This window comes from Pristis pectinata, chromosome 1, assembly GCF_009764475.1.
Source record: "Pristis pectinata isolate sPriPec2 chromosome 1, sPriPec2.1.pri, whole genome shotgun sequence".
Taxonomy (NCBI): Eukaryota; Metazoa; Chordata; class Chondrichthyes; order Rhinopristiformes; family Pristidae; genus Pristis; species Pristis pectinata.
In genome coordinates, this window is record NC_067405.1 from 89,223,189 (window position 1) to 89,244,075 (window position 20,887).

Below are 20,887 nucleotides of genomic sequence, written 5' to 3' on the forward strand. Positions count from 1 at the left end.
GCTAATGATGCTAAATGGTATTTTGTATTAAGTGTGAATTTAGTTAGTCCTGGACCAATGGAAGTTTGCATTTATGTAGCACAAGTGACCCCTACTTCAGAGTGCAACATCGGTGATCTCTTGGAACAAACAATCTGCTGGAGGAACTCAGCAGCATCTGTGGGGGGAAAGGAATAGTTGACGTTGTAGGTTAAAACCATGCATCAGGACTGAGAGTAGAGAGGGAAGATGGCCAGTATAAATCAGATAGTGGGAGTGTTGAGAAAGGGTCTAATAGGTGATCGGTGGACTGGGGGTGGTGGTGTGTGAAGGATGACAGGTGGATCGAGCCAGGTGGGGAGGGGTGGAGTTGGGAGAGAGAGGTAGGTGGATGATAGGTGGAGACAGACAAGGAGAGAATGGGAATCAGTGAGCTGTTCACCAGACCTGTGTAATAACAGAAGTTGCTATGTCACTGGTAGTGACAATAGTGACTGATATCAGTAGTGACAATAGTCACTGACAGTGGAACAATGTGTATTGGTACAGATCACGTTAGGAATTTCTCCATCTTCAGCTGCCACAGCCTTAAAATCTGGAATATCATCCATAAACCTTGTCTTCTTTCTGCTTCCTAACTGCATGGTGTGGCGTAAGACATAACCCTTTGACCAAGCTCTTGCTCACTTGTCAATATGCCTAGATATTGCACTATATGTTATGGATGCTGATTTTGTTGGAATTATGACTGCAAAGCGCCACAGAACTGGGATTAGACCACACTGCATGGAGCACTGAAGGTTACATTGGCCCTGAACTTTTTAACCTCTGGTTCACTTCAGGAGCCGATATTTTCCACATGATTCAAATAGTGGCCCATTCCTGCTTGAAGGTTTTCAAGAAGGCTTTTGGCTAATGAAAAGGGGTATCCATTTTCTTGAATAAAGGTGACTAGGTAGAGAGGCCATGTGGATAATGGAAGTGGTTCACTCAGAGGGAGTGTTTGGGTTCGTGGATGGAGGGATGAAGTAAAGGGCAGGCAGTGCATTTCCTCAGGTTGCAATGGGCAGGTGCAGTGAGAAGGGGAGTGAAAATTGCTGGAGATAGAAGAAAGAACCGGGGAGCTATGGAGGGAGCAGGTGACCCTGAGCTTTGAGATACCCGGATAATGGACTTCTCTGTAAAAATGGTAGGCTGACACTGTGGGTTCCACCAAGGCCCAGACCCTCAGCATCATCTTCACCCTGGGGACAACTAACGAGAAACTAACCAGGACCAGGTAATTATTTACTGTGACCATAGGGGTTCATTGGAGGCTGGGTATCCTACAGCAAGGGGATATCCAGCCTTGTCTCTTGACACTGCAAGACTTTTCAGCATCGAGGTAGGGTAGCAGAATGAGATCTCTGTTTGCTGGATGACTACAATTCCAATCATCAATCATACAGAAGAAATGTACTGAGAACAAAGGGACCTGCTTCATTGTCACCCTCATCAACTACCCTGAACATTCACAACACTCCACCTTTGATCTGTGAAATAGATGGCAGCAACTTGCCAAGGCTTCCCTCAGTATCTGAAACCTCATGGCCTCTGCCACATAGGGCAAGGGCAGCAATCAGAAAGGTACCTCACTCTCTGCATGATGGTATGTAAGTCTCATGCCATCCTGCACCGTTGCTGCATTGTAGTTCAAGAAAAACTCAACTAATGGAACAGTGAGAGTGCCCTCAGTACAAGAAGGGGGCTCCTTACTGCCTTCAACTTTGCAACAAGCAGCAGAAGATCATAGCCAGCAGGAGATCCTCATCACCTTTTCAAGAACGAGTACCAAATGTGGAGTTGCCAGAGATGTCTATATCCACGAACGAATGAAAATAAAGAACAATCTGATTGCCCATAGTAACACAGTGGCCATATTACCTTCTCTTTGTTGGCAATCACCTCAATATCACTTCTGCAAGATCCAACCAAATCAACATGCCACAAATGCTCATGGAACTTGGTGTTTTTTTAATTCATTTTTGGGATCTGGTCATGCCAGCAAGGTCCAGGATTTAGACCCAGTGACGATGAAGGACTGGCAATGTATTTCCAAGTCAGGATGGTGTGCGACTTGGATGGGAACTTGCAGGTGGTGGTGATCTTGTCCTTGTGGGTTTGGGAGGTGCTGTCTGAGCATCCTGGGCAAGTAACTACAGTGCATTTTGTCGATGGTCCACACTGTAGTCACTGTGTGCTGGTGGTGGAGGGAGTGAATGTTCAGGGTGTTGGATGGGGTGCCAATCAAGCGAGCTGTCTTGTCCTGATTGGTGTTGAGCTTCTTGATAGTTTTAGCACTGCACTTATCCAGGCAAGTGAAACATATTCCATCACACTCCTGGCTTGTGCCTTGTAGATGATGGGAATGTCTTGGGGTGCCAGGAGGTGAGTCACTGTGGAATATCCAGCCAATGACCTGCTCTTGTAGCAATGGTGCTTATGTGTCAATTAGTCCGGTTGAGTTTCTGGTCAATGGTGACCTCCAGGATATTGATGGTAGGGGGTGGGGGGGGGAAGCTTGGTGTTAGTAATTCCTGATTCAGTGCAAGTCAGGACACAGAGGGATGATGGATGTATGGACTTGCTGTGAGTTAGGACATGGGTGGCATAGTTTTAAACTACCTTAAGTTTAAGGATGGTGGAGCTTAGGTGAGTGGCCAGCAATAAGCAAGTCCTGAGGCAGTGAAGACACAAGTGAGGAGCCACTCCTTGATGACACATGAACTGAGGCAGACTCAAATGATAGAACTAAACAGTCTGAATAACGGTGTATCAATGTCAAATAGAAAGAGAGCATGAAAGAACCAGCTACATTGTATTAGGGTGACAGATTTCACCAGACTTCTCCGTGTTCCAACTTAAAAACAATTTCACGTGTAGAAGTACCACGTCTTTCATCTGTCATGTACTGAGTTGTTAAACAACGACTAAGTGCTTTCAGATGGTGAACTAATTTCATTGTGCTATTTTCCTAGTGTTCTGAATGCACTGGAATTGAATATTCATTGAATCCTAGAATCATAGCACAGGAGGTTGTCATTCAGTGCCAACTCTCAGAGAGCAGTGCTGCTGGTCCTGCTAATCTGCCTTTTTCTCTCAACCTTGCAGTCCTTTTCCTTCAGGTCCTGATCCAATCCCCTCTTGAAAGCCTGCCTCCATCACCTGGTCAGGCAATGTGTTTCACCCACTACACAAAAAGAAACATTTTTTCATGTCATCTCTGATTCTTTTGACAATTAGCATCCTCTGATTTTAGAATGTTCTACCAGTGAAATCAGTTTCTCTGTAACTTCTTTTTCCAAACTTCCTGTTAGTCTGAACACATCTATCACAACCCCTCACAATCTTCTTTGCTCCAAGGAGAACAAACCCAGCTTCAAAAACCTTGCATCATAAAGTTAACTCTCTCATCCCTAAAACCATCTGCGGAATTTTTTTCTGCACCCCCTCCAACTCCTTCACATCCTTCTACAAGTGTGTTGACCATAATTGAACTCCATAGTCTAGTTAAGGCCACACTATTATTTTATAATGGTCTATCATAACTTGCTGACTTTGGTGACTTTGCTGACTAGGGTGTATGATCAATATATAAAGATCAGGGTACCGTATGCATTGTAATCACTTTCTCAATGTGCCTAATCACTCTCAGACAATCATATACATGTATACTCGGTTCTCTGTAGTCCTCATCTAGAACTGTATCCTATAAAGAGAAAAGTGAAATCAGAGTATTGCTGTATTGCCTCTCCTTCATCTTCCTACCAAAATCTATCACTTTATCCTTTTCTGTATTTAATTTAATTTGGTGTATCTTGTTTACTGCACCTCCAAGATTCATATCATCTGCAAATTTTGAAATAGTCCCCTCTACATTCAAATCTAATAAATATCAGGGAAAACAGTGGTCCCAAGACCAATCCCCTTGGACTACAATGCTGTCTACCTTCCTCCTATCCGGAAAAAATCATTCACTGTTTATTGTCGCTAAGCAAAAGTCACACACATGCTGCTACTGCCCTTTTAATCCAAGGGCTTGAATTCTGCTGATAAGATTACATGGCACTGTGTGAAATTCGTCTTGGATGTCTACTTATACCACATTACCCTCTTCATCACTCTCTGTTGATCTCAAAGAACCCAATCAGGCTAATTAAATATGATTTGTCCTTTATAAATCTGTGCTGTCTTCCAGTGATCAACCCACTTGCATCCAAATGACTGTTAACTTTATCACAGATTATTGTTACTAAGAGCATCTCCACCACAGGGGATTGGCCTCCATTGGCTGGGTTTATCCTTAGTCCCTTTTTTGGACAAGGGTGTAATATTTGTAACCTTGTAAGGCATGACGTAACATAGCTCAACCACATCAGCAGCACAATGGCATAGCTAGTAGAGCTGCTGCCTCACATCTCCGGTGGCTCGGGTTCGATCCTGACAGCAGGCGCTGTCTGTGTGGAGTTTGCATGTTCTCCCTATGGCTGCGTAGCTATCCTCCGGATGCTCCAGTTTCCTGCCACATCCCAAAAACATGTACATTGGTAGGTTAATTGGCCACTGTAAATTCCAGCCTGGTGTGTAGGTGGGGAGAGTTGATGGGAATGTGGGGAAAATAAAATGGGATTAGTGTAGCATTAGTGTAAATGAATCCTCAATGACTCACATGGACTTAGTGGGTTGAAGGGCCTGTTTCTGTGCTGTATGTCTCTTTGACACATTACAACATCAAGAACCAGGTACAACACCAACTAATGAGTACAATCCTAAATATGAATACAATCCCAAAAAGTGGCTTACAATTCCCGATACCAGCTCCAATCTCAGATACAAGTTCAACACTAGTTAGCAAGTGTAATTCTAAGATAATAGGAGGCCAAGGAGAAATCTAAGAAAGAACTTCTTATTGAAGGAGGGCTGAATTCAGTGGGATGGGAAGGGATCTGGCCAGGATAGTGGAACCAAATAATGATAGGTAAAACTATTATAGAGCAATAGGTGAACTTAAAGAAGATATAGTTCAGGTAGAGGCTAAGAGGGAAAGTTAAATGAACCAAATCCTGAGCTCCCTGGATAATAACTGAGATGGAGTAGATGATGGAGATAGGAGTGTATGAACCACAATAGGTGAATAATTCAAGTGAGAACCAGATTGAATATAGGAAGCTGAGAGGAGAAGAGAAACGGAAAATAAGACAAAGAGAATGGCAGTGAAAATTTAAAAGGGAACTCAGAATTCTTCTTAAGCAACAAGGGGTGAAAACAAAATGATTGATGCATAGCAGCAAAGGCATTACTGGAATAGAAAGTGAGTGCTTTATATCACTCTTCATCAAGGAGGAAGATGCTGTCAAAATCTCAGCAGAAGAGGAGGTAGTAGCGAGAATAATGGAATTTCTACCAAAGGAAGAGTACAAAAACTGTAAGAATGAGAAGTATAAAAATGAAAAGTTGTCAGATATCAAAAGGGAGTCTCGTTTGACTAATCTTGTGGATTTTTTACAGAGTAGATAATGGAAATGCAGTAGATGTAATTTATCTATATTTTTAAAAGGCCTTTGACATGGTACTTTGGAATGAATGAGGTCAGAGAATGTGAAGTTAAGGGTCAAATAGCAGAATTGATTGCATGTGGGCTCCAAGGCAGAAAACAGATTAGGGGGAAGGAGGAGGGTAGGGGTGGTCCACACAGATCAGTGCTAGGACCACTGCTCATAATGCACAATGACAGTATAAACTTTGGAATCTAAGCCTCCACAGCTCTCTTGGGTAAAGAATTCCAAATGTCCACAATCCTCTGGCTGAAGATATTTTTTCTCATTTCTATCCTGAATGGCTGACCCCTTATCTTAAGACTGTAACCTCTGCCAAGAGAAGCACCTACATCACATCTACCTGGTCAAGACCCTTAAGGTTCTTGTAAGCTTCAATGAGATCACCTCCCATTCTTCTAAACTTTAGAGGCCCAGTTTGCTTAATCTCTCCTCATAGCATATGCTGTCCATCCCAGGAATCAATCTGGTGAATCTTTTCTACACTCTCCCCATTGCAAGTATATCCATCTTTATTTAGGGAGACCAGGCTTTACACAATATTTCAGATGCAGTCTCATCTAGGCTGTGTATAATTGAAGCAAGATGTCTCTACTCTTGTACTCAAATCCTCTTGCAATAAAGGCATCATTTCACTGGTCTTCCTAATCATCTACTATACCTGCATGTTAACTTTCAGGAATTCATCAACAAGGAGACCCAGGTCCCTCAGAACACCAACTCCTATCAAAATAAAAAAATATCAGCCTTCTCTTTTTCTGCCAAGGAAGATGGCCTCACATTTTTCTGCATTAGATTCCATCTGCCATGTCCTTGCCTATTTTCTTAACCTGTTCATATTCCCCTGAAACCTCTCTTTATCCTCCTCACTGTCCCCCCTGCTGTCTTGCTTTGTATGACCAGCAACTTAATTTTGGAGGGAAGGTAATTGACGAAACAGCTGAAGATGATTTCCCAAAACACAAGTATGATTTCAGATGAGATAGGTGTAGTAGTTTAGTCACCCATCAAGTAACCCAGAAGCCTAGACTAACAATCAAATCCCAGCAAAGGCAACTGTGCAATATTAATGTATTACTGAAATGTAAGCTGGAGTCAGGTATGGTTACCATGAAACCATTGAACTGGAATAAAAACTCACCTTATTCACTTTTTCTCTCTCTCAACTTGTACTGACGTCATTATGTTTATTTCGTTGTGTAGGTCATGTATATGTTAATTTAAGCTTGTGTTAGCTTATGTTTATAATGTACTGTAATGCAGCTGCAAAAACCTAATTTTCATGGTATTTATACCCTGGGTATGTATGCCTATGACAATAAACTTGAATTTGAACTAATATATCCCAGGGAAGGAAGCCTGGCCTATTTTGACTCCAGAGCCCAACAATACGGTTGACTCTTAACATGGCCCAGCAAGGTATTTAGTTATCTCATACCCATCAGTTTAAAGAAAATAATAAGAAAATTGATGGCTGACCTGCTTAATATTTTCATGACTTTTCTTTTTCAGAACTGGACAAAGCATATGGCATTGACATGGACACTGAATTCAGACACAGCAAATTCCTCTGCATGAACATCTTGTGACTGCTGTCTATATTGGCAGAGCTGTCGCACAGATGAGTCAAGAATCAGCTTAACACAGTCTTACTCACAGAAACTGGATTCTAGAGGCGAGGTGATAGTGAGTACTATTGACATCAAATGGCAATATTTGACTGAGTGTGGTATCAAACAGCCCTGGTAAAACTAAAATCAATGGGCATCAAGGAGCAAACTGTTCAGTGATAGAAGTCATACCTCACATAAAGTAACATATTTATGGTTCTTAGAGGACCATCATCCTGGTCTTAGGGCATCACTGCAGGAGTTCCTCAGAGCAGTGTCCTCGGTCCAACCATCTTACTTAATCAATGACCTTCCTTCCATCATAAGGTCAGAAATGGGGATATTTGTTGATGATTGCACATTGTTCAATGCCATTTGCAAGTCCTCAGCAAATGAAGCAACTCATGCCAACATCCAGCAAGATCTAGACAATGTTCAGGCATGGGTTGATAGATAGCAAGTAACATTTGTGACATGAAAATTCTCGCTGTCTCGATAAAGCGTCCAACATAATCAAAGACCCCTCCCACCCCAGACATTCTCTCTTCTCCCTCTACCCATCGGGCAGAAGATGAAGCCTAAAAGCATGTACCACCAGGCTCAAGGACAGCTTCTATCCCACTGTTGTAAGACTACTGAATGGACCTCTTGTATGATAAGATGGGCTCTCGATCTCACAATCTTTCTCGTCATGGCCTTGCACCTTATTGTCTGCCTGCACTGCATTTTCTCTGCAACTAACATTATAATCTTCATTCTATTACTGTTTTCCCTTGTACTACCTTGATGTACTGATGTGATGAAATGATCTGTATGGATGGCATGCAAAACCAAGTTTTTCACTGTACCTCAATAAACGTGATAATAATAAACCAATTTACTAATTTAAAATGCCAGGCAATGACCATCTCTGACCACCCACCCTGAACTTTCAATGACATTACCATTGTAAGATCTGCCATGGTCAACACCCCAAGTCAACAGTGACCAGAGCAAATACTTTGGGGGTGCAGCAGTTAGCACTGCCTCCTCACAGCTCCAGGGATTCCCATTTGATCAATACCTCAGGTGCCATCTGCATTAAATCTGCATGCGATCCCTATAAAAGCATGGGTTTCTCTTGAAAGCTCTGGTTTCCTCTCAAGAACATGTTGGTAGGTTAATTGGCTACTGCAAACAACCTCTTACAATGGGTAACTGACAGCAGAATTAAAAGGGAGTTGAGCATGTGAGAGAGAATAAACAAGGAAAATAAGGAGAAGTGGGACTGATGGGATGGACCTGATGGGCCAAATGATCTCTTCCTGTGTCATGACACAGAAGTCATAAGTTCAAATGGATCAGCCAGATAAGATAAGATAAGATATTTTTATTAGTCACATGTACATTTGAATACACAGTGAAATACATCTTTTGTGTAGAGTGTTCTGGGGCTAGAGTGCCATGGCAAGAATCCTGCAGGGAGTAATCCACCTCCTGATGTTCCAAGCTTTTCTGCCATCTACAAAATTGCCTGGATATGTGCAGCTCTAACTCTCAAGAGTCTCAACATCATCCAGGGCAAAGGAGCAACTTGACTGGCTTCCTAACCCCATCTCCTACCCTGAGTGTTCATTCCCTCCACCACTGGTGCACAGTGGCTGGAAGGAGAACCATCTACAAAATGCACAGCATTCACTCCTCCAGACTGATCTGACAGCACCTCCCAAACCTGTGACCTCAACCATCAAGGAGGACAGGAACCACCATCTTCAAGTTCCCCTCCAAGTTGTTCACCATTCTATTTCCAGTCCTTCATCGTCACTGGGTCTAAATCCTGGACCTTTCTCTCCAACAGCACTGTGGGTGTACCTTCCCCAGAAGAACTGCAGTAATTCAAGAAGGCAGCTCACCACTTTCTTCTCAAGGGCAATTAGGGATGGGCAATAAGTGCAGGGGAGATTTACGAGGATGTTGCTGGGACTCGAGTGACTGATTTATGGAGAGAGGTTGAGCAGTTTGGGACTGCTTTGATTGGAGCACAGGAGAATGAGGGGTGATCTTTTAGACATGTATAAAATCATGATTTTCCCCAGGGTTGGAGAATCATGAACTGGAGGGCATAGGTTTAAGGTGAGAGGGGAGAGATTTAGTAGGAACCTGAGGGGTAACTTTTTCACCCAGACGGTGGTCAGTATATGGAACGAGCTGCCAGAGGAAGTGGTTGAGGCAGGTACATTAACAACATTTAAAAGGTACTTGGACAGGTAAATGGATAGGAAAGTTTTAGAGGGATATGGGCCAAACACAGGTAAATGGGACTAGTTTAGGTGGGAATCTTGGTCAACATGGACCAGCTGGGCCGAAGGGCCTGTTTCCATGCTGTATGACTTTATGACCAGCTGCTGAAAAGGTACCAGGCACAATCCTGTATTAGCATAAATCCAAATACTGGATACATTCCCAGATACTGGGAACAGCACCAGATAGTCCCAAACATCAGGTAAAATTCCAGATTGATGAGATAATCTTACAGCCTGGGTACAGTCCCTGAGGGACAAACCAAGATGAGGAATATAATCCCAAATACTGGAAACAATTCTAACCGCTGGGTACATTGTGGATTATTGCATAATCCATAGTGAGAATAATCTCACATTATGGTCCAAACCTAGGTGAGAGACAATTCCAAATCCCAGATGTCCATGCAGTCCTAGGCAAGGGATAAAATCCCAATCAGGGTGCAATCCCAGATAATGGAACAAATAAGGCAAAGCATCAAACCCACTAAAGTGATAAAATCCCAGGAAGTGAAAGCAATCCCAGGGTAAAGGATAAAAATCCCAGTCAGCATGTACAGTCCCAGGTATGGTATCGAATCCAGGTTGTGAATGCAATCTTGGACATGGGATAAAATCCCAGAAAGTATTGCAACCACAGGAAATGGATAAAGATCCTCATTGAGAATGCAATCCCGGTAATGTATAAAGTCCCAGGCAATCACTGTAATCCCAGAGTAGGGAAAATAATCCCGGGAAGTGAGTGCTATTCCCGGTAAGAGATGAAAGCTCAGGTAGTGGGAACAATTCATGGATAAAATCTCAAGGAATGGATGAAAATAATGCTTGATTTTAGGTATAAAACCCAGGTGCATATTACAGTCCCAGATAATGTATAAAATTCCAGATGGAGACTGCAATCCAAATGAAGGGATAAAATTCTGAGATAATGGAAAAATCCCAGGTAGTGATTACAATCCCAGTTAATGGATCAAATCAGACAACGAGTTCAAGTCCATGTAAGGGACAAAATTGCAGGCACTAAAAGCAATTCCAGATAAAAACCTAGGACCAAGTAACTGGTAGAATCCCAGGCAGTAAACCCTGGATAACGGGAATATCTCAGGGAAAGAGTTCAACGTAGGTTAGGGTGAATGGATGTAATGGCAGGGAGTGGATAAAATCCAGAACAGTGAGTGTAATCCCAGGCAATGTATAAAATTCCAAGCAGAGTGTTCAATCCAGGTAAGGAATAAAATCCCAGGGAATAAGAATGATCCTAGATAAGGGATAAAAACCAATGGAATTAGCCCCAACTCGCGTATCAGCTAAATTCCCATGTGGTGATTCCAAGGGAATGTGTGCAATCCAAATTAACTGTTAAAATCCCAGGCAGTGAGAACATAAGTGCAAAACAAATGACCAGAAGAGTGCCTCTCATGTCTGTTCCGCCATTCATTGACATTGTCACTCATCTTCAACCTCAGCATCATTTTCCTGTACTAACCCCATATTTTTTGAGACAATGACAAAATATCCTTAGCCATCTCATGTAGAGAATTCACCACCCTCCTGAGTGAAGTAATTTCTCCTCGATACAGGCCTTATTTTGTGTCCTAATTCCAGACTTCTCAGCCAGGGAAGCATCTTGCCCATATCTACTCAGTAAGGCTTTGTGAAAACATTTTTATGTATCAACGAGGCCATCTCTCATTCTTCTACACTCTAGGCTTAGTCTACTCAATCTTTCCTCAGGTGACAAGCTGCCATCCCTGGAACCTGTCTAGTGAATCCTTGCTGTGCTTCCTCTATGCCAAATATATATATTTTTGTTAAGGAAGGAGACCAAAACTGTACACTACATGCCAGTTGTGGTGTCACCAAGATAACATATAATTGCAGTAAAAATTGTTTACTCTTATCCTCAAATCATCTTGCAGTGAAGACCAACATACCTATTTGCCATTCTAATTGCCTGCTTCACCTACAGGTTAGCTTTCAGTGACTTGTTTAGAAAGACATCCAGGTCCCTTTGAATGTGAACATTTCCCAATCTGTCACCATTTTGAAAAAGTCAGCATTTCTGATTCTTCTACTGAGTGGATTATCTCACATTTTCCCCCATGGTTCTTCATCTACTGTGTTGTTGCCCCCTCACTCAGCTTTCCTGCATCCCCTTAAACATCTTTGCATCCTCATCACTATACACATCCCCACTTAATTTCTGCTTGCAAAGAGTCTCCATGTTGTGGCACCATCTTGATAATGCACATTGTGAACATAGCCCAGTCTATCACGAAAACCAGCTTCCCCTCCATTGACTCTGTCTGTACTTCCCTCTGCCTTGGGAAAGCAGCCAGCATCATCAAAGACCCCACTCCAGTCATTCTCTCTTCTCCCCCATTCCATTGGGCAGAAGATGCAAAAACTTGGAAACACGTACCACCAGACTCAAGGACTGCTTCTGTCCCACTGTTATAAAATTCTTGAACAGACCTCTTGTACAATAAAGGTAAACTCTTGATCTCTCAATCTACCTCGTCATGGCCCTTGCACCTTATTTGTCTACTTGCACTGCACTTTCTCTGTAACTAACTGTAACACTATATTCTGCATTCTGTTATTTTCCTTTCTACTATCTCGATGTACTTATGTTTGGAATGGTGCCTGGATGGCATGCAAAACAAAGCTTTTCACAGAACTTGTGGCAATAATAAACCAATTATCAATTAATTAATTTTATGTCATAAAATTTGGAACATTACATTTGGCTCCCATATATATATATATATATTTTTTTTTTATTTTGCATAGTTTGGCTCCATTCATGAATTCTTGTAGTATGCCTTTAGTCACAGCCTACCATACTGAGCAGATTGCTACTTTCTGTTTATTCCTACTCCTTGTTTTCAATCTGTCACCCAACTCTCAATCCAGGGAGGTATATTAGCCCCAATTCCATATGCTCTAAACTTGTTCACCATCTTGCTGACTGGAAGCTTATCAAAAGCTTTCTGAAAGTACAAACACCACAGTTATAACACCTTAATTCAAAAACGGAAGGAGGCAGAAAGCAGGAAACCACAGGACAGTTAGATTAGCATTAGAAGAACTTTACTTCTTGTACTACCTGGACTTGTCTCTGAACGTGTTTTTGTTTGCACTAAGGTTTTGTTTTGCACAGCCTTTTTTTCCCCTTCACTGTCTGGTATAATTTATGTTTTGTGTGTTGTCTGAATCTACGTACTGTGATGCTGCTGCAAGCAAGTTTTTCATTGCAGCTTACCTCACCGTACCTGTGCACATGACAATAAACTCGACTTGACTTGAACTTTAGAAGGTATTATTAAAGATATTATAGGAGGGCACTTGGAAAACTTCTAGATAACCGGGCAAAGTCAACATGGTTTAGTGCAAAGAAAATCGTGTTTGGACAATGTACTGGAGACTTTGAAAAGTAACATGCTCTGGATAAAGGAGAACCAGTGGATGTTGTTAGACTTCCATGAGGCATTTGTTAAGCTGCCGCATCAAAGTTTATAGTGGAAATGAAATCTCATGGCAGATGAGGTAACATATTGGTGTGCATAGAAGACCGGCTGACTAACAGGAAACATGATTGGCATAAGTGTAGTTGGCAGGATGTGACAAGTAGCATGCCACAGGGATGGTTGCTGAGGCCTCCAACTTTTTTACACTTCAGCTCAATGACATGGATGAAGGCACCAAAGGTGTGGTTATTAAGCCTGCTGATAACACAAAAGGAGTTAAGAAAGTAAGTTGTGACGCGGACATAAGGAAGCAACAAAAGGATGTAGATAGGTTAAGTGAGAGGACAAAGATCTGGCAAATGGAGAATAATGTGGGAAAATGTAAAATGGTACATTTTAGCAGGAAAAAGAAATATATTAACTAAATGATGAGAGATTGCAGAATCTATGCTTCAGAGGGATCTGGATGTCTTAGTGTGCAATTCACAAAAGGCTAGAATTCAGATCCAACAAGTAATCAGAAAAACTAACAGCATATTATTGTCTCTGTTTGCAGTGAACCAACATTTGATCTTGCTCATGTTTTTCCTTTCCACGTACCCCTAGAGGTGCTGACAATCTACTTTTTATGTTTCTCACAGGTTTATTCCCATATTCTATTTTCCCTTTCTTTACAACTTCTTGATCATTCTCTGCTAATGTCTAAAATGCACCCAGTTCCCAAGCCTGCTGCTTTTTCTAGCAACTTTATAAACATTTGCTTATATTTGACACTGCCTATAATTCCTCCTGTGAACTACTGCTGTACAACTTTTCCTGTTGTGTCTTTGTGCCATAGAGGAATGTATATTTGCCGAAAATCAGGTAATTTTTTAAAGTGTGAGTCTTAATGTAATTTCCCAACCTGCCCTCATACCTTCATAATTTCCCTTGTTTTGATGGAATAACTTGGATTTACTTTGAACTATGTCACTTTGAAACTTAATGTAAACTTATCTTCCTAAGGACCCTGTCGAAAAGGGTTACTAAATTAGGCCTTACAGCACAATGCAAGATCTAACATAGCCTGTTCCTTACCCAAAACACTAATGACTGTAAGACTCAGCAAGGGGATGGTTGATGTATGGGGTCTCCACAACCTCTGGAGTATTCCAGAGATTCACCACGCTCTGTGAGAAGTTTCAATGCAACTCAGTTTTAAGTGACTACCCCCTAATCTTATAACTATGGACAAAATCCAAAGCAGGGAGTATAATCGAATGGAAGCAAAACAAAACAATTACAGAGCAGTATGCAATCCGAACTCCGAGACCTAGGACTCAACACCTCCCTCTGTAACTGGATCCTTGACTTTCTAACAAACAGACCTCAATCAGTGAGGATAGGCAGCAATTCCTCCAGCACGATTATTCTCAACACTGGTGCACCTCAAGGCTGCGTCCTCAGCCCTCTACTCTACTCCCTATACACTCATGGCCAGATTTTGCTCTAACTCCATCTACAAGTTTGCAGATGATACCACCGTTGTAGGCCGTATCTCAAACAACGATGAATCGGAGTACAGGAAGGAGATAGAGAGCTTAGTGGAATGGTGTCATGACAACAACCTTTCCCTCAATGTCAACAAAACTAAAGAGCTGGTCATTAACTTCAGGAAAGGGGGCGGTGTACATGCACCTGTCTACATCAATGGTGCTGAGGTCGAGAGGGTTGACAGCTTCAAGTTCCTGGGAGTGAACATCACCAACAACCTGTCCCGGACAAACCACGTGGATGCCATGGCCAAGAAAGCTCACCAGCACCTCTACTTCCTCAGGAGGCTAAAGAAATTTGGTTTGTCCCCTTTGACTCTCACCAACTTTTACCGATGCACCATAGAATGCATCCTATCTGGATGTATCATGGCTTGGTATGGCAACTGCTATGCCCAAGACCACAAGAAGGTGCAGAGAGTTGTGGACACAGCCCAGCACATCATGGACACCAGTCTCCCCTCCTTAGACTCTGTCTTTACCTCTTGTTGTCTTGGTGAAGCAGCTAGCATAATCAAAGACCCCACCCACCCGGGACATTCTCTCTTCTCTACTCTTCCATCGGGTAGAAGATACAGGTGCCTGAGGGCATGTACCACCAGACTTAAGGACAGCTTCTACCCCACTGTGATAAGACTATTGAAAAGTTCCCTTATACAATGAGATGGACTATGACCTATGACCTCACGATCTACCTTGTTGTGACCTTGCACCTTATTGCACTGCACTTTCTCTGTAGTTGTGACACTTTGTACTGTTGTTATTGTTTTTACCTGTACTACATCAATGCACTCTGTACTAACTTGATGTAACTGCACTGTGTAATGAATTGACCTGTAAGATCGGTTTGTAAGACAAGTTTTTCACTGTACCTCGGTACAAGTGACAATAATAAACCAATACCAATACCAAATGCAAGGCATTGAATCTCGTTCCCGGTCTCCCTGTTAGTGAAGGCAATGGTCAGTAAAATCCCAGGAACAAGTGCAATCCCAGTGTAAAGATGAAATTCCATATGGGTTGTGTGGTCAGGTTAACGGGTAATATCACAGACCGCGAAAATGACTGACAGTGATTTTAACATCAAGGAATGGGTAAACTAAAAGGAAGCGAGTGAAGCCCCAGAGGACTTATAAGATCTGAGGCGGAGATTGCAATTACATATGCAATAGAATGAAAGAATGCAAGACGGGGAATGGGATAAACGCCAGAGAACGAGTGCAGCCCCGGGTCAGGGGTAAACACCAGTGAACGAGTGCAGCCCCGGGTCAGGGGTAAACATCAGGGAATGAGTACAGTCCCAGGTAAGGGATCAAAAGGTGTGAAGGACGATGATAATTGAGGGCTAACATCGCAGTGAGTTAACACAATCCTAGTTATAGGAAAATAACGGCAGGGTTATCTGCATTATAAAATCCAATGCAGTCAGTGCAATCCTGGGTAAAATCCCAACGCGGTTGAGGAGCAGAAACGTGTGATCTGGTTTATGGATGACCTCATTGCTTTCTCCTGAAAACATCCCCAAGCAGCAGCAGCGGGCGGCACCGGCGGGTGAATGTCTTTGGGATGCGTTGTGATGGGAACAGCTGGTGGCGGCAGTTAGCAGATCCCGGTACATTAGCCGCTCCATTAGTTCACACGAGAGGCCCCTGCATCAAACTGCAGCGAGGAACACACTGCGGTGTTCACGTACAGTACACCCCAGCCATTGCACAGTGCAGGACCAACTGAACCACTCTCTCTCTCTCTCTCTCTCTCTCTATCTCTTGCACACCCAGGTGCTCCCTCGCTCTTGCCCCGTACCACTGGCTCGTCTTCCACACCAATTCCACAACACCAACCCGCTTTCTCTGCTCCATCGCACTCCCCGTCGGTGCCGCCTGAGAGGCTGGAGACTGCGGCGTCGCCGACTGCCCCACACTCCCCACCCTTCCACACCCCGCTACCATAGGATGGAGGGGGGGGGGGTGGGAGATAGGGCTAGATCTCCGGGCTGGGAGACACCCGGAGAGCGTGGGGCTCCCTCCTCTTCGCCCGCTTTTGTCTTTTTGCATCATTCTCCACCCCCACCCCCACCCCCCAACCTCCTTCCCTGTTCATCTGGCTCTCCCTCCCTGCTCCCGTCTCAAGATATTCCCACCCCAAACATCCCCTTCCCCTCACCACTCGCTGCTCCCGCTTCAGTCCCTCGCTATGGACGACTCGCTCTCTCTCTACCTGTGTCCCGATTTGCCCGGGGATATTGGCTTCGCTTCCCCTCCCCTCTCCTGACTTGCGATGCCTCAATGTGTTTTATCTATTTGTTCCACCTATCCCTGTCTCCCCCCCCTTACTCCGCGCGTGTGTGTGTGTGTGTGTGTGTGTGTGTGTGTTTGTATGTGTATCACACACTGTCTAAATGTCTTTTGCTCTGCTCCCTGTCTCTCAGCCCCTCTCACTCCTTGGCGTGGAGCCTCTTTCTTTCTAGGTATCTCCGCCGCTTCCTTCCTCCCCTCTCCCGAATAAAACCTCATCCCTCCCGCCCCCCCCCCGGTTTTTTCCATTCCACGTACAAATGCAGCGATCTGCCATCCACCCAAACCCGGCAATATATTGAAGAAAAGAACAAACTACCAATTGTCACCGCTCAAAATAAAATAAATCGAGCTCTAGTGAAACGGGGTGTTACAGGTCAAAGATGGGAGTTTCCTGTGTGCAGTCCTTTGGATGCACCTGTACTCAATGATGGGTTATGCCCATCTTCGCTCCCAGGGCTCGCTGTCTTTGGGGATTATTTGTATTCGATGATTTCCAAAATCTGCCCACTGCAACTTTTATTTCCCCAACCACCCAGCCCACCGCCCCCTCGCCACTGCCGGCGTACCTCCTCCCGGACCTCGGCCGATGCCTCCTCTCCCGGGCCCGGGACACCGTTGGCTGTGCTCGGCACCGTCGACGTCCTCTGCGGCTGCATTTGCGCTGGATTCAAGGCCAGCCCTGGCGGGCTAAACCTCCGCTGACTGCCGCACCGACGCCGCGCTCCCCGGAGCCGCCGTTCAGCTGCATGTTGCTGGGGTGTCGATGGGTGGGTGGGGGGGGGGGGGGGGGGAGGGGGGAGAGAAGGGGTGCTTGTCGGATGTGGGATCTCCTTTGCACCAAGTCTGCGGACGGTCCCAAGGTTTTCTTGGCGCTCCGGGGTCTTTCTCATTCAAGCTTCACCCTCCCTGGATGCTGGGTTGCGCCCAGCTCTCCATCCGCAGCTCGTACTCCCCCTCCCCCGCCGTAAACACACACAACACACACACACACACACACACACACACACACACACACACACACACACACAACACACACACAACACACACACACCTGGAAGTGGCTCAGCCTCTGAAGTACACAAGGAAACGAGGGAAAGCCGGAAAATAATACCTGAGGCAGGGAGGAGGGAGGGACTGAGTGATTAGACAGCAGGAAGAAGTGAGGAATAGGAGTGATGAGAAAAGCACCTGTAGAAAGAAAATGGAACCTGTGAAAAAGGAGAGAGGGAGAGAGCGCAGAGGAAGGAGGGGGAGAGGGAGAGAGTGCAGAGGGAGAGGAGAGGGAGAGAGCGCATAGGAAGGAGGGGGAGAGGGAGAGAGCGCAGAGGGAGAGGAGAGGGAGAGAGCGCAGAGGAAGAGGAGAGGGGGAGAGAGCGCAGAGGAAGGAGGGGGAGAGGGAGAGAGCACACAGGGAGAGGAGAGGGAGAGAGCGCAGAGGAAGAGGAGAGGGGGAGAGAGTGCAGAGGGAGAGGAGAGGGAGAGAGAGCACAGGGAGAGGAGAGGGAGAGAGCACAGGGAGAGGAGAGGGAGAGAGTGCAGAGGAAGAGGAGAGGGAGAGAGTGCAGAGGAAGAGGAGAGGGAGAGAGAGCAGAGGGAGAGGAGAGGGAGAGAGAGCACAGGGAGAGGAGAGGGAGAGAGAGCAGAGGAAGAGGAGAGGGAGAGAGAGCAGAGGGAGAGGAGAGGGAGAGAGAGCACAGGGAGAGAGAGCAGAGGAAGGGGAGAGGGAGAGAGTGGAGAGGTATGTTTGGTTCGGTTTATTATTGTCACATGGCCGAGGTACAGTGAAAAGTTTCTGTTTTGTCATCCAGACAGATCATGCCATACATAATTACATGGAGGTAGTGAAGAGAAAACAGAAGGCAGAAATATAGTGTTGCAGTTACAGAGAAAGTGCAGTGCAGGCAGACAGTGAGGTGCAAGGGCCAAGATGAGGTAGACTGGGAGATCAAGACTTCATCTTTAGCGTATGAAAGGTCCGTTCAAGAGTCTTATAACAGTGGGATAGAAGCTGTTCTTGAGTCTGGTGGTATGTACTTCCAAGCTTTTGTATCTTCTAGTCGATGAAAGAGGGGAGAAGAGAGAATGACTGGGGTGGGAGGGGTCCTTGATTACATTGGCTGCTTTCCTGAGGCAGCGGGAAGTGTAGACAGAGTCAGTGGAGGGGACATTGGTTTCGTGATGGACTGGGCTGCGTTCACAAGTCTCTGTAATTACTTGGTGTCTTGGGCAGAGCAGTTGCCATACCAAGCTGTGATGCATCTGGATAGGATGCTTTCGATTATACATATGTAAAAATTGGTGAGAGTCATCGGGGACATGCCGAGTTTCCTTGGCCTTCTGAGGAAGTAGTCAAAGTCGAGCTTATTGTTGAGCTTAAGTAGTGATTTTGGTGTGTCTTTTTGGTTGTGGTGTCTACATGATTGGAGCAGGACAAATTGTTGGTGATATTTACACCTAGAAACTTGAAGCAATTAAGCATCTCCACCTTAGCACCATCGATACAGACAGGGGCGTTTAGTCCACCCCACTTCTTGAAGTCAATGACCAGCTCCTTCACTTTGCTGACATTGAAGTTTGTTGTCTTGTTACCATGACACCAGGCTCTCTGTTTCCTTCCTGTACCCTACCTCATCATTGTTTGAGATCTGGCCCATCCACAAATGCATCATGGTGGTGTCATCCACAAACCTATAAACAGAGTTAGAGTGGAACTTGGCCACAGTTTTGAGTGTATAGGGTGCATAGTAAAGGGCTGAGGACACAGCCTTGCAGGATACTGGAGTTGACAGTAATTGTGGAGGAGGTGTTGTTGCCTATCCTTACTGACTGTGGTCTGTCGGTCGGGAAGTCAAGAATCCAGTTGCAGAGGGAGGTGCAGAGTCCTAGGTCGAGGAGTTTGGAGATGAATTTATTTGGAATTATGGTATTGAAGACAGGGCTGTAGTCAATAAACAATAGCCTGACATAGGTGTCCTGTTATCCAAATGTTACAGAGGTGAGTGTAGGGCCAGGGAGGTGGCGTCTGCTGTGGACCTGTTTCATCAGGGAGGGAAAGAGTGCAGAGGAGGGGAGAGGGAGAGAGCGCAGAGGAAGGGGTCGGGAGGGAGAGAGTGCACTAGAAGGACAGGAGTAGAGTGCAGGGGAAGGAGGGGAAAAGTAGAGAGTGCAGAGGAAGGAGGGGAGAAGTAGAGAGTGCAGAGGAAGGACGCAGAAAGCTAGAGGGTGCAAAGGAAGGAGAGGAGAGGTAGAAAATGCAGAAAGGGTAAGGTAGAGTGCAGAGGATGGAGGGGAGAGGTACAGGTACTGAGAGAAAAAGGTGATAATTAGAGGGTAAAGGAAGAAAGAGGCAAAGGAAGCATGGAGGAAATGGTGGACAAAGGCATGTAGAAAAGGGATGAAACGTGGGAGTTGGGCTTAGAAGAACATGTGGTGGAAATGAGGATGGTGAATAGAGAGAAGGAAAGGAAAATTAGAGCACAAAGTGGACCACATTGAAGGGACAAGTAAATTGAGAGGGAGATGTGGCAACTATAAAAGAGCAGGGACGAAGAGAGTGAGGAATGAAGATGAAAGTTAGAGTGGAGGGAAACATCAGACAGAAAAGGGGAAAAGAAGTGCAAGGTTGTAGGGAGAGGAGCGGAATTGTAGAAGGAGATTTATGAGAATGAAAGAAGAAAATTGCGGAAGAGTAATATGGATGAAGTTAAGATACAGTAACAGAATGAAGTATAGAGAAAATATTACACAGTAGTACAGAAATGTCTGTTCACAATGGTGCTAGGAGCATTGTTGTAATCCCACTGATCTGAACAACACTAACTGATCCTCACATAAACTTGTGTTAGGACCTGTTTACTAACTAGTCTTTAAACGGACCAGTGTTGGAGACCACTGACGAGTTGATCTCCATAGACACCACTGTTGAGGGATCAATCACTTACTGAATTCCAGATGGATCAATGTTAGAGACCAGGACTATTGATCATGATGGGGGTCAAGGTTAGGGACTTGCTACGAGTTGATTCCCACATAGAGTCAAGTCATAGGGTAATACAGCACAGAAACAGGCCCTTTGTCCCAACTCATCCATCACATGTCCTGGTATTGTGTCCAGTTATTAATTTGT

At 44.6% G+C, this 20,887-nt stretch overlaps 1 protein-coding gene across 1 annotated transcript in view; it reads right to left on the reverse strand.

The window, feature by feature from the left end:
• Nucleotides 1-17,821, reverse strand: part of LOC127572747 (transmembrane protein 151B-like) — a 32,783-nt gene extending 14,962 nt beyond the window's left edge. The window contains exon 1 of the mRNA XM_052020338.1: nt 17,328-17,821. Within this exon, the coding sequence (XP_051876298.1) occupies nt 17,328-17,651 (324 nt within the window). The 5' untranslated portion in view covers nt 17,652-17,821. The remainder of the gene's footprint in view (nt 1-17,327) is intronic.
• Nucleotides 17,822-20,887: the final 3,066 nt, after the last annotated feature.